This window comes from Mastomys coucha, unplaced genomic scaffold, assembly GCF_008632895.1.
Source record: "Mastomys coucha isolate ucsf_1 unplaced genomic scaffold, UCSF_Mcou_1 pScaffold7, whole genome shotgun sequence".
Taxonomy (NCBI): Eukaryota; Metazoa; Chordata; class Mammalia; order Rodentia; family Muridae; genus Mastomys; species Mastomys coucha.
Genome location: NW_022196913.1, coordinates 25,916,888 through 25,931,454, shown reverse-complemented (window position 1 = coordinate 25,931,454; position 14,567 = coordinate 25,916,888). Strand labels below are relative to the sequence as shown.

General features: G+C 42.7%; 2 protein-coding genes and 1 pseudogene across 2 annotated transcripts; 1 reads left to right on the top strand and 2 right to left on the bottom strand.

Moving 5' to 3' along the window:
- Positions 1 to 8,107: 8,107 nt before the first annotated feature.
- LOC116082541 (histone H2B type 1-M) lies at positions 8,108 to 8,601 on the bottom strand. The gene has a single exon (XM_031359453.1). The coding sequence runs from the start codon at positions 8,540 to 8,542 to the stop codon at positions 8,162 to 8,164; it is 381 nt and encodes a 126-aa protein (XP_031215313.1). The 5' UTR covers positions 8,543 to 8,601; the 3' UTR covers positions 8,108 to 8,161.
- LOC116082627 lies at positions 8,541 to 9,445 on the top strand (annotated as a pseudogene).
- A 3,081-nt stretch (positions 9,446 to 12,526) lies between these two features.
- On the bottom strand, positions 12,527 to 13,018 carry LOC116082536 (histone H3.1). Its single transcript, XM_031359448.1, has one exon. It carries the CDS (start codon positions 12,983 to 12,985, stop codon positions 12,575 to 12,577), a length of 411 nt encoding a protein of 136 aa, XP_031215308.1. The 5' UTR covers positions 12,986 to 13,018; the 3' UTR covers positions 12,527 to 12,574.
- Between the last annotated feature and the right edge of the window lie 1,549 nt (positions 13,019 to 14,567).

Genomic DNA, 14,567 nt, shown 5'->3' with positions numbered 1-14,567 from the left:
CTCCTCTTCCTCCTCTTCCTCCTCCTCCTTCTTCTTCTTCTTTTTCTTCTTCTTCTTCTTTTCTTCTTTTTCCAGACAGGGTTAGCTCTGGCTGTCCTGGAACTCACTCTGTACACCAGGCTGGCCCCGGCCTGCCTCTGCCTCCCAAGTGTTGGGATTAAAGGCATGTGCCACCACTCCCAGGCTAATTGACTGCTTCTGAAACTCTATTTCCTTCCTGTTCTCAGAAAGTGAAAGTGCCACAGTTAGCTACATTCAAAGAAAATCCCTAAAAAAAAAAACAAGATCTGTGGCTAGAATAAACCATCTCTTTTATTCATTGAGACAGATGAGAACTGACATGTCAAAGAACAGCACCACTACTCTACATTGAGAACAAACTCTGAGCAGTGTGCCCTCCTTATTGGCTATCCTACCCTTCAGGATTAGCTGCCCACCAATTTTTCTCTTCTATAGATTGATCCAAAGTATAATCAGCTAGGCATATGTATTAGTCAGGGTTCTCTAAAAAATCCACACTTACAGAATACACACACACACACACACACAAACATACACACATACACATACACACATACACACACACACACACACACACACACACACATTATTCACTGTTCCAATAAAGCAGTCTCATCCTGTTGAGATAGTCTGCTTACCTGCTTCATTTTTTCTACATGCAGCACCCATGGTTGTTCACAAGTGTCTGTAGCTACAGTTACAGAGGATTTGATTCTATTTTCTGGCCTATCTGGGCAAAAGGCATACATGTGGTGTACAGACACACATGGAGCCAAAAAACCCATAATAAAAGAGACAATGTTTTTGTTTTTGTTTTTGTTTTTTTGAGACAGGGTTTCCCTGTGTAGCCCTGGCTGTCCTGGAACTCACTCTGTAGACCAGGCTGGCCTCAAACTCAGAAATCCGCCTGCCTCTGCCTCCCAAGTGCTGGGATTAAAGGCGTGTGCCACCACCGCCCGGCAAAAGAGATAATTTTTAAAAGGTCATAGCCTGACACCTTCCAACACTTTGACTTCCTGTTAACAACACCTTTTCTTTCTTAGTTACTCCTCAGTTCATTGCATCCTTTGGGCTGCAGGAACCAGAACCTGTGTGGTATCAATAGCTCACACTCTTTGCCCTATCACATTTCCCATCACTTCCTACTCTTAACTGTATTTAGCATACAAACTCTTTCTAATGCACCCTGATATATTTTTTAGTTTTGTTAAATAGCAAAGCTGTCTGTTTCTCATGAACCCATTCTGTCCCATGTAGATTTGCAATGAAATGAGATGGCTCAGGATGGGAGCTACAGACTAGAAAAAGCAGCCAAGCAGTGAGTTTGTGCTGTTGACTGAACCCCAAAATAGCCACCTCTTCTATTCTGTGGTCATATGATATTCTAAAACTATCTCTTACATCCTAAGAGAATGGAAATTTTCTTGGATCTCACAGCCAGAGTTAACAATATGCCTTGAGGTTCCTTTTAAGACTGTTAACCTAACCTGTTTATTTAATCTGCTTTTAAAAGAACAATATACCATCCAAACTTGCTTTGAATTTCTCATGCAATCAACTTTTATGTTCCTGGCCTAAATAATGCATGTCTACCATTTTCTGGAAGCAGCAAATACAGAAGTTTGGAAGCAACTTTCTAAAATCTACCATGCAAATTGACAGTAACATTTATGGATATTAGTTTTTACGCAATAATGTTTGTTGTATGGTTCAGTTGGTATCAGTTGGATCCAGTGACTTAATTCAGTGTACAATCCTGTCAAAGATTTCTCTAACCCAGTGATTCTCAACCTGCCTAGTGCTGTGGCCTTTTAATAAAGTTCCTCATGTGATGGTGACCCCAACCATAAAATTATTTCATTGCTACTGCAGAACTATAGTTTTGCTACTGTTATGAATCATAATGTAAATATCTGATAGGCAGGTTATCTGATTTCAAACCCGCAGGGGGTTGCAATCCACAGGATGAGAACTGCTACCCTAAAGGCTGTATATTTTCTGTTGTGTTCAATAAATACAGAGCGAAGCCCTTTGTTAGAGATGAACATCATTCTCTTTCTGTCTCTCTGTCTCTCTGTCTCTGTCTCTGTCTCTCTCTCTCTCTCTCATACATACACACACACACACACACACACATACACACAGAGCTCATACAACTGAGAGACATACAGAGACTAAAGACATAGGGACAGTAACAACACAGCCTTTATTTCAGTCAGACACAGATTCAGACTCATTAGCATTCACATAGACATTAAGACAGAACAGATAGAAGACAGAAGACACCGGGAGCATAAAGTAGAAAGAGAATTCAAATTTGTACTTTTCTTGGTTTTGACTCCAAGGGGGAAGTGTTGAGGTTGTGTCTGTTGTTACATATTATAATGCTCTGTACTGGCCCTGTTTGCCTCAGGGAGGAGAGACTCCTTCTGTACACAAAATGATGTTATGCGATCTTGCTTCTTAATTTAAAATATGGATTGGAGATAGATGCTGATAGCCTATAGCTGGGCAGAAGAGACATAGGTGGAGTTTTGGTTCCCAGGCTTGGAGTCTAAGGCAGAACTAAGAGGAGGAAGAGAAGGTGGAGAGAGGAGAAGATGTCATGGGTTAGGTGAGTCATGAAAGGATGGCCATGAGGGCTGGCCAGTTGGACTTAAGAGCTGCCCAGATGGAACATGGCAAGTTATAACGGGTTTATTGATAGGGAAGTAGATACTAATAGCTTGGAGGGCAGATATCTGTCCAGGTCTAGTGCATTAAAAAGTTATTATAAATATAAAAGTTGTGTATCTTTTATCTGGGAACTGAATGATCAAGGCAGGATAGAAACTCCTGATTGACATTAAATATTTCAACAGGGAATTGCTTTTATTTCATGTTCTTTGCATTAATAGTAACTCAGAGTTAATCACTAATGTATTTAATCTGTATAATATTCTATCTAGTTTCTTCTCTAAGCTGCTAAACTCTTAATTAATTATCAGCCCCAAGGTAGAGTGGGGCAATAGGAGGAGCTACAACAGACCTTCGTAGGATCTCACACCTTGGCACAGCTGACTCCATGATAGAAGTACCATTCAGGCCATAAAACTCATCACATAGACGGCAGCCCTTGGTAAATGAAAATGAAAGACATAATCCATCAAAGTCCATAGTTCTAGAAAGTCTTTAAGTATATGAACGTTGCATTTTGGCATCCAATGTTCCACTTCTGGCTGCTCTTGCTATCTGAACTATGACAACTTGGGATATGTTTTGGTGATTAAAAGTTCACCCTGAGAAAGGCTCAGTGCTGCACTGGGATCCTGAATACCCTGTGTAGTTGCCAGCTGGCTAATAAAGACTTTCTGGATAACCCAAAGTTTCTATTGGTTTAAACTGTGTCAGAAGAGTCTTCTCTGGTGGATATGCCACAACAGAGCTTTCTAAATTGTGGGCATATATTTTATTTAGGACCTTTAAAAATCTGCTATGCTCAGAGACTCTTCTCATCTAAAGACTATAAATGTAAGAATTTCTCTGCTGCTTGATTCCCCACTACAGTCCTACTTCCTCTGCTGTGAATATTATTAAAGGGCACCCGACATCCCTCTCAGCACATCTCTCTTCCTGCTTAAAACAGTAACCAAAATCTTTTATGATGAAAGTGTAATTAAAAAGTTCATCAAGTTTCTTGGATTTCCTGAGTCAGTTGAGAAATTAAGCCTGAGAAGTTGTAAACCTCTGAACAAGATACTGGACATTCAGGAGAAATAGAAGTGGCATAGGAAACCCACTTACAAGTCACTTGATCGAAAGTATCTTGTTGAAAGCCATGTGTTTATATTTGAGTTCCTCCCTGTGTCCAGGTGACTTACCCTAGAACTACAATGCAGCTGTTGACATTAGTAGTTACACACACACACACACACACAAACACACACTTAAAAATTATGCCAACAAATTAGGAAAATCATACAAACTGAAAAATACCTACAAAACAAAGTCCAAAGGCTATATTAACATGGCGTCCCAGGACTTGGCCACGATTGAGGCTGTGAGGAAATAAAAGATTCATGGCTAGAAAGCTGAGATTGGATGGACTGGTCTCCAGGCTGTAGACACTACACCTACAAGCTCAGCATGTTTCTTATGTGGAGTTGAACAACAGGCATGCTTGTGGCATATAGCTAGACAAGGAGGTGGGGTTATTATGTGCATGGATACATACATAAACAAGGAGGCAGGGATTCTGGCACACGGCTCAATCAAGAAAATAGGTTTCACTAATAGGAGATAGGAGAGCAAGCTTCAGGCACTGATTGGGGGGGAGGAGAGATAGTGTGGACATTTTTAGTACACACTATCAACATCTGCACATGGACCAGAAGAGCAGGTTTTGCTGTGCCTCTGAGCCTCACCCTGGAGGTGAAAAGCTCTACAGAGATTCTAACGCCCTTGACGTGGGCTTCACTCACGATTGCACTAATTCAGGGGTTTCCTTTGCTCCCTCATGAGGCATGATAAAGGGCAACTTAGTGTTTCCTAAGTGAGTTTATTGGTAAATACTTTACAACATCAATTTATTACTGTTTCTCCCACACCAGTGGAAATATTCATCTTTTTTATATATTTAATATCTGAAAATTGAGGGCATTTCGGAAATAACGAATTTATGGAGGTGCTTGATCTGAATTTCTCTTCAATCACCAAAGATAAATTACCCAGAAGCAACTGCCTCATCATGAGTATCCTCTGAGAGAATTGCAAGCATCTAATTTACCCTCCACTAGTGTGCCTGTCTCCTTCCTCCACTGAGAAGGAATATACACTTCCAGATCTCTCTGAAGTTAGGGGCATTCAGTTTTCCTTCATGTAATAAATGTAAACTTTTTTCTCCTGTTAATCTACCATTAGTTTACATCATTGACTTAATCACTGAGCAATGAGAGTAGGTATCCGGTGCACTATATAGGTAAACTGCCATATGCTGTTTGAGTTCACCAAAAAGCTCTCTCTGCGAGTCAGGATTGTTGTATTATTCCCTAACCAGTTCTGACTCAAGTATGCTAGTCTCAAAATCTCTGACAGGTAGGTGGTGGCAACACAGTCCTTTAATCCCACCACTAGGGAAGCAGAGACAGGCAAATCTCTGAATTCCAGACTAGCCTTATCTACTACAGAGTGAGTTCCAGGACAGCCAAGGCTACACAGAGAAACCCTATCTTCAACATCCTCCACCTTCCAACCTCCTCAACCTCCTGCCCCCCAAAAGAATCAGTCTCTTACAAGGAAGGCTCTTTGTGTAAGGTTTGGCTGACTCTCCTAATGTTGTTGCATGGAAGGAATGGAACAGAATATAGCCCAAGCATAAAGACATTGTGTCCTTAGAAGGTGAACCATGGGCTCAGGAGATGGCTCAGCGGTTAAGAGCACTGACTGGCTTCCAGAGGTCCTGAGTTCAAATCCCAGCAACCACATGGTGGCTCACAACCATCTGTAATGGGATCTGATGTGCTCTTCTGGTGTGTCTGAAGACAGCTATAGTGTACTCATATACATAAAATAAATAAAATCTTTAAACAAACAAACAAACAAACCAAAAAAAAAGTGAACAATTTTTAAGATATTACATTTGTTTATCCCATGATTTAAAAAAAAAAAAAAAAAAGCTAGTACTCCAGTCATGGGAAACTCAGCCATGGAGGGAAAGCTCAATGGAGACCTCTGACTGTCTCTTCCCCAGTTGGTTCCTGCTTTATGTTGTAAGCAACTGATTTGATGGCATCACCTGTACAGTTGCTATTTGTTCTTTCAAGTCTTTCAGGAAGAGCTGCTGTCCTGCCAGTGACTCCTAAGTTCCAGCTGACTGCCTCAATGCTGTTTCCTAGGCTGATCTCTGCTGGATGTTCTGAGATCCTACCTGATTGGGTTTTACTGTCTGTCGACAGCCACGGCTGAGGAAGCGGGGCTCTGTGAGTTCCAAGCAAGTCTGGTACAAAGCAAACTCTCACTCTTAAAAAAGAGAGTGAAATGGATGAAGGACATTTTAGTGAAATTTGACAGAAGTTGAGATATTTCATTTTATAATGTATTACATGTTTTCTTTTCAAGGTTGGTGTAATTGTTTTGGAAAATAGCTCATAGCTGGGCCTCTGCAGTCACACAAGACAGGATATATAAGTTGTGACTTCAGTGCAGTCCACTCTCATTTAATTTCCTCCACTTTAAAAGACGGAAGGCAATAGAATGTTCACAGGATACCACAAAGATCAGAGATAATAGTTAAAGAGAATGGTTAGAAAGGCATATTGAGTCTTACTCTACAATAGCTTAAATTCATTTTGAACACCCGTGTAGTAAAATTTCATTGGTATTTGTGCTGTTGAGTGTTTCTCTACGTGATACAAGCTAAACTCATCAGATAGAATAGGGACCCTCAATTGAGACTGACTTGTCGATAATTCTGTGGGGCATTTCTTTTCCATTAATGATTGATGTGGTGGAGCAAAGCTTACACGGATCAGTGCCACCCCTGAGTAGAGTGGTCCTGGCAGGTAGAAGAGCATATGGACATAAGTCTGTGTTCTGCCTCTGCTCCTGCTTGAGTTCCTGCCCTTATTATTATTATTATTTTTTAATGATGGACTAAATCAGAAAGGGCTTGTGATCCAAATGAACCCTTTCCTCAATTTGTTTTTGGTCATAGTGTTTACAACAGCAATACAACACAAAATAGGACAATATTAAATTATCTACCTGTATGTGACTATTTAATTACCACTTTATTCCATTTACTAGCCTACTGATGGGAGTTAGAAATAATTTTCATTTTCTTGACATTTCTATTATGCTTGAATGAACCTTTACCTACTATGATTAAGAAACAAAACACTACTTGGAGGTAGAATCCCAGAACTATAATAAAAACGGCAATAATATTAAAATTTTTTGAGGTTGTTTCTCCTCTATAGTCTGTTTTTGAAACACCATGCCAATAAACTCTTATGTACAAAGTTAAAAATTAGGTCACATCAAATAATGGTACAACAGAAGGCAATTTTAGAAATCAACAAATAATTTAGTTACCTGGCAAGCCTATTGAAGAACACCAGGGACTTGGAAAGTCAAACCTGTCTGTCAAGGCCTGTATCCCAGACACGGAAATTGAGGAAGATACATAATTTGAGGCCAGACTGGGTGGTTATGCTAATTCCATACTAGGCAGCAAGAGACGTGGTGGCAAGGGAAAAAAGGCCAAAAGAGCGACCTAGAAAAGGCATGGTGCCATGTGGCATAAGGACAAACTCAGCTACACTTTTACAAAGTAACGTTAGTGATTGCAACCTTCCAGTTTGAGATTGTTAAAACGGGAATCAAGTCTCAAAACCAGATGGGGCCAAAGTAGCATGAGCAACAAAAAGGAAGACTTAAAATGCTAATGAGGACTGAAATGATCAGTGAGATGCCAAAGCTTTTAAATTCAGACTCCATTTTAGAGAAGCTGCCCTAAGTTTGAACTCAGGTAGACTAACTGGCTGGTATCCAGCATTAGTTTCCAAGTTGCCTCCCAACAGAACCTGAGCTTAGCTCTAGTCTCTAAGCTAATTCCCAAAGAGAGCAGTTTCTAAGGTTACACACCCAACAGGACCAGTGTCTCCAGGTTATTCACCCAACCAGCCTGTACCCCAGGTTACAAGCCCACCCCTTGCCTAACGACCACCAATACAGAGGGGAGCAGTTTAAGATATAACTCCCAGCACCAGCCAATTATGTTAAAGGCCACAGCTTTCCAACTAGATATTTGCACATATATATTCCCAGCTTGCTACTTACTATAAAGCCTTGCCCTGGTGGACATTCGGGACTCCCCCACAACTGTCCTGCGTAGTGGTATTGCTTTGTGTGTGTGTGTGGGGTGGGTGGAGGTTAGCTAGTTCGAATAAAGACCCTGCTGTGGGTTGCACCAGGTCGGCTCCTGGATGTTTTGGGGGACAACTTAACTTCCCTGGCACAACAACCATGAAGTGTTCTCTTTGGAACTTACTGTAAACAAAAACAATAAAACGGGATTGTTCTGTGCGAGCCCTTTCAAAAGAACTGCTTAGTGGCTCTGAAAAGAGCCTTTGGGTTAGGAGCGAGTTAAACGAACTCACTTTCACTTGGAGCTGGTGTACTTGGTGACGGCCTTGGTGCCCTCGGATACGGCGTGCTTGGCCAGCTCCCCGGGCAGCAGCAGGCGCACGGCCGTCTGGATCTCCCGGGACGTGATGGTCGAGCGCTTGTTGTAATGCGCCAGGCGCGACGCCTCGCCGGCGATGCGCTCGAAGATGTCGTTCACGAACGAGTTCATGATGCCCATGGCCTTGGACGAGATGCCGGTGTCGGGGTGCACTTGCTTCAGCACCTTGTACACGTACACCGAGTAACTCTCCTTGCGGCTGCGCTTGCGCTTCTTGCCGTCCTTCTTCTGCGCCTTGGTCACGGCCTTCTTGGAGCCCTTCTTCGGGGCGGGAGCGGACTTTGTAGGCTCAGGCATGTTGTAACAGAGCTATCCTGTTGTAACAGAGACTTGACTGTGTGGAAGGCGCTAAGAGAAGACTTTATATACACTCTGTTATGCAAATAGAGGAGAGAAATGGACGAATGATTATTGGTTAGTTTAAAATTGCACTTATCCAATAAAAAGCAGATTTTCTAAACTTGTGTTTCTATTGGTTAACATGTTAGACTCTTACCCAATACCACGTCTTCATTTTTAGCGCCATTCAGTCAATAACAAATGAGCTCAGCGGGTAAATTATTGTACACAGTGTTTCTTTTATTACGTCCGGTCGCGGTGGCAAGGCTCTCGCCGAGGCCAAGACCCCCCCTCCTCCCGGGCCGGCCTGCAGTTCCCCGTGGGCCGCGTGCACCGGCTGCTCCGCAAGGGCAACTACTCCGAGCGCGTGGGCGCCGGCGCCCCGGTGTACAACGCGGCCCGCGACAACAAGAAGACGCGCATCATCCCGCGCCACCTGCAGCTGGCCATCCGCAACGACGAGGAGCTCAACAAGCTGCTGGGCCGCGTCACCATCGCGCAGGGCGGCGTCCTGCCCAACATCCGGGCAGTGCTGCTGCCCAAGAAGACCGAGAGCCATCACAAGGCCAAGTGAACAGCATAATTACGGAAAATTCTTAAGGAAAAATGACTCCTTTTAGAGCCACTTTTTGTACTCGAAAAAAAAATGACACTTGGATTTGTGAGTAATCCAGAAATACAACAGTGAAACATTTTGTTTCACTGAATTAAAGGATTTGTCTAGAAGTCAGAAGCGGAGTTTTTGGCTGTACCCTAATCCTAGTGATCGACTTCAGATTATAAATTTGCATGATAAGTGCTTCACTTGGGCCACAGGCTATGCCAAAGGGAACACTAATTACCGTGCCTTGCAAGCCCTCTGTGTGCTACCAATCTAGAGTTTCTGCAAGGTTGAGTCTTGCAGAAGGCGGCCAAAGTACTATATCGTACTTTGCTGGATTTTGTTTCTGGTGCACTGTAGCTAAGTAACAGTTTTCTGCAGTTTTCAATAGGTGTTTTAAAATTCAACTAGTGGCCTAGCAGAGAGCCCAGCTCGGAAGCCTTAAAACAGTTTTACTGAACACCCGAGTTCAAACCTGAGCCCTTATGGAAACAATTGGTTCCCACAAGTTGCCCTCTGACTTTCATATATGCATACCCTACTCTTAAAATAGATACAATTTATAATAGTTTTTTTTTTTAAAGTGGAAAGTAAGCAATATTTGCCTAGTTGTTGTTTTTGAGTTAACCTTACTCTGTCTGTGTCTATGACTCAGCGTGGGAATAAAATGGAGCTGGAGTTAAAAAGTAGGGAAAGTGTGATGACCCACTCTAACCCTGAGGGACAGAACTTATATTTTCTGTAGTGACCCAGTATTCATATATATGATAGTGCTGCTGTAGGTAGCACCGAAATGAAATTTCACAAGCCAGGTATAGAGTAGTTTATACCTGTAAATACCATCATTGCTCTTTGAGGCAGTGCAATTGCTGAGTTTGAAAAATCCAAAGTCTGTGATACGATTGCTGTTTCACGTGGGTGTATACTTTAATAAAAATTTAGAAAACATTGTTTCTAGCTTTATTTTCCTGTTATGAATATTTGTAGTTAGCTGTTGTACCTTGCTGTTATGTTAGTGACTCATAAACTGTTAACATTGATTTGCATGTGTGCCTTACATCTCGAATTCCAGTGCTCAGGACACAGAATCAGGCAGATCTCTGAATTCCAGGCTGCGAACCCGTCTCAAAGAGAAAGAGAAAAGAGCAACCCTGAGCAGCTAGCTATGTATACAAAGATGAGATTGCAGTAATACTGACAGTTTTGAATGTTGTCATCCCGATCACGAGAATACTAATAAGCAGACAATCCATGTTCTGAAATAGTTCAGTTTCTTCTGAAAAGTCGAAGGCCATTGGAAAACAGTGGGGTAAAATACCCTCGATGTTGCCCATATGAGCGAATATGAAATCTGGATTTTGGAAAGGAATTCATACCTAACAGTTTTGCTGTCTCAGGAAGTTCAAGCACAATGTCTGTTATTTTACCCCTTAAATCCTAATTATTCCTTCAGAAACAATCAATTTCACATGTAGACACCATAAGTTATAGTTTCTGAGCTAGAGAAACAATCCAGTGAGGAGAACACAAAAGTGGGCAAAGAACATAGGAAGAATGAAGTAGTTACGTACTTAGGGGAGCAGGGAGCATGCTGGTTTAAAATCTATGAAAGGAATGTCTGCTCTGGAATTAAAGAGAATTATTATTAATGGATAGTATGGGGATCTAGCACAGAATGCCTATAAGTATAGATTCATTACTAAACATTACAAAGCAGAGTTGGGAGTTTGATATTGACAATAAGGCAAAAGCTAGTCCCTTCCCTGAGTTTGAAATATTTTTGATATAATATTGAATTCCAGATCTTTGCTGGTCTGAGATTTAGCTCCTTTATGTGACTGTTCTTTTAACTTCCAGATTACATGTAGAAACAAATAAACAAAACTCTAAATAAATATTCTAAATTCATCATTGAATTGCTTATTCAACGTCTTACTGAGTCTTAACAAAATAACATACTGCCTACCCCTTAGGATAGGCCAAGAGCTTGGCGTCTGTCACTGAGTAGCAACTTTCATATGTTGTTACTAAAGTAAAGCTAAGTTCTTTCTTATTTGGGAGGTAAGGTGTGCAGGAGTTTATAAAGTTTATTTAGAAGACGACCACACTATTGAGACCGTCCCATCACGTGGAGTATTGTCAGAAACAGAATATTCATGCACTTGTAGTCATACCTGCCCACTGACTGTGAGTCGGTTTCATGTAATTCTAACTGAAAGCCTAAAACTGTGAGACGGATACTGAGGATTGGTCAGTACAAACTTGGAAAACAAAAGCAAAACGAAACAAAAATCTGTGTGAGCCCTTCTGGAGTTAGTACTAAACCTTACTGTCTCTCTGTGGAAGGAGAGAATGCACTCCTTATAGTCTGTCAACAGGTGGTCTTAGCCTGGGTCCAAAGAGGTTCTCCATGGGCAGTAGACCCATGGGCCTTTCTTTCAAAATCGTCACCTTCCTTCCTTCCTAGAAGGTCACCTCTCCTGAGAGGACTTACTGTTTTAGGGATTAATCCCAATAAAAAGCACTATGATATTATTCTACCTAAATTTTTATTGTGCGTGTGTGTGGTAATGTGATAATGTGGTATGTGATACAGGTTGGGCGTGTATGGGTGGAGGTCCACATGGGCCTCACTTTTCGCTTTCAGTTGAAGTCTCTGATTCCAACCCTGAGGCAAGGGACTCAGTTAAGTTGGCTAACTTGTCTCTGGAATCTATCTTGGCCTCAGTTGTGCTGGCTTTACAGGAAGACACATGATTGCTAGGGACTAGAAAGAAGTCTTGCACAGCGATAGGAATGGTACAGTACATAGGTCACCAGGTCAAAAAAAGCTTAACGCTTTGATGAAAAGGAATTGGATGTTTACGGACACTTAAGATAGCCCTTGTAGAACACAGGAAGCTAGTTGTAGCACTTCGGGTTGCTATGGGCTTTACATCTTCCTGTTTTTCCACCCACTCAACCAATTTATCCAGGGGATTTCTGAGTACCAGAAGTATAAAAACTCAGGTTCCCTTCTTGGGACTGGATAGCTGAGCAGTTAGAATGCTTGTAGCAATTCTGATGCAAGATATCATGAATTAAGACCTTAAACATTACTCACGTCTTGAATTTCACCCCACTGGCCTTAAATGGCTGGGCAGGGTAAGAGAATGCAAGGAACTGAATACTAAATGGGAATAATTAAACCTAATATTCAGCTTGAGTATAAACACCTGGAAGAAACTCCGAAACATAGGCATGGCTTGGAAAAACAGAAAAAAATCTGACCAGAAATTTGGTATGATGCCAAGGGAAGAACTCCAATTGAGATACAAGTACACAGCACCTTTGTGTAGATATGGGTGGCTCTGAAAAGAGCCTTTGAAAAACACACTGCAGAGACGAACTTAAGCCCTCTCTCCGCGGATGCGGCGAGCCAGCTGGATGTCTTTGGGCATGATGGTGACACGCTTGGCGTGGATGGCGCACAGGTTCGTATCCTCAAACAGACCCACAAGGTAGGCCTCACAGGCTTCCTGCAGGGCCATGACCGCCGAGCTCTGGAAGCGGAGGTCGGTCTTGAAGTCCTGCGCGATCTCGCGCACCAGGCGCTGGAACGGCAGCTTGCGGATCAGCAGCTCGGTCGACTTCTGGTAGCGCCGGATCTCGCGCAGCGCCACGGTGCCGGGGCGGTAGCGGTGGGGCTTCTTCACGCCGCCGGTGGCCGGGGCGCTCTTGCGGGCGGCCTTGGTGGCCAGCTGCTTGCGCGGGGCCTTGCCGCCGGTGGACTTGCGGGCGGTCTGCTTCGTACGAGCCATAGCAACACTTGAGCTTCCAAGGGAAAGTGAGAGGTAAAGCTTCCCGACCAGAATTTATACAGACGGCCGGATTCTGATTGGTCAAAATGACTGCCGGAACAACTTAATTGGCTGGTGAGTCCTTTTGTTTTCTGCAGGCTGAAGACAGTGAGTTTAAGCAAGTGTGCAAATTCCTCATTGAAAAGAAAATCCCGCTGAATATTCGTGGAAATCAATGTAATTTTTATTAAAAGCATTTTTCTTCTTTTCCTGTTTCAGATTATATGAAAAGATGTGTAGTGAGATTCCTATAAGATAGGTAGTGACTTTAAAAAGAGACTCTAGAGAGACTAAAGGAAGGACAATTCAGAGACTGCTCCATCTGGGAATCCTTCCCATATTCAATCATCAAATCTAGACACTATTGTGGATGCTAGCAAGTGCTGGATGACAGGAGCCTGATATAGCACTCTCCTGAGAGGCTCTGACAGTACCTGACTAATACAGAAGTAGAGACTCACAGCCATCCATTGGACTGAATACAGAGTCCCCAATGAAGGAGCTAGAGAAAGGGCCCAGGGAGCTGAAGGGTTTGCAGCCCCTTAGAGAGAACAATATGAACTAACTAGTATTCTCAGAGCTCCCAGGGACTAAAACTCCAACCAAAGAGTACACATGGGGGGGACTCATGGCTGTAGCAGCATGCGTATAGCAGAGGATGGCCAAGTCGGTCATCAATGGGAGAAGACCTTGGCCCTGTGAAGGTTCTATGCCCCAGTGTAGGGGAATGCCAGGGCCAGTAAGCAGGAGGGGGTAGGGTGGTGACCAGGGGGATGGGGGAGTGAACAGGGGATTGTTTTAGTTGTTTATTTTATTTTATTATCTTTCTTTCTTTCTTTCTTTTTTTGGAGGGGAACCTGGGAAAGGAGATATTGTAAATAGAGAAAACATCTAATAAAAAAGAAAAAAAGAGGCTCTGAACACATTGAGCCCCTGGAATTCAATTTACAGGCCGAGGTGGGGAGGTCTAGTGGAAATGTTTTTAGTTGTGATACCACCAAATAATTTAACATCCTTAGCTGATTTTGACCTTGGCAAATGGCAGTTAGGACTTGTTAGGCATGCACATAAACAGTACAGTGATTAGGTGTTTGCCAGTGTGCTGTTGTCCAAGTGTCATAATAGGAACTTTTTTGAGACAATTTTGTGTAGTCCTGCCTGTCCTAGAACTGGCCTTGCAGACCAGGCTGGCCTCTAACTCATATGCCTGCCTTTGTGTACTACTAAGCCCAAGGCTGGGTAACCTACGTGTATTTATTTAGGTTAGCTACACCGGGTTGGAGTAACCCTTGACAAGCATGGTAAATGTTTTTAGAAACTAGTAGTGAGGAAATACATAAACCTCCCAACACACTATCCCCAGTAGTGTTTAGTTCTTTTTGGAGAAAGTGAGTGGCTCTGAAAAGAGCCTTTGTTGATTCGTAGTGTTTTGTACAAAGGGTCTCACTTCCCCTTGGCCTTGTGATGGCTCTCGGTCTTCTTGGGCAGCAGCACGGCCTGGATGTTAGGCAGGACGCCGCCCTGCGCGATGGTGACGCGGCCC

Excerpts from the sequence above, each read along its gene's own strand:
- LOC116082536 (XM_031359448.1), bottom strand. The coding sequence starts at position 12,985 with ATGGCTCGTACGAAGCAGACCGCCCGCAAGTCCACCGGCGGCAAGGCC.
- LOC116082541 (XM_031359453.1), bottom strand. The coding sequence starts at position 8,542 with ATGCCTGAGCCTACAAAGTCCGCTCCCGCCCCGAAGAAGGGCTCCAAG.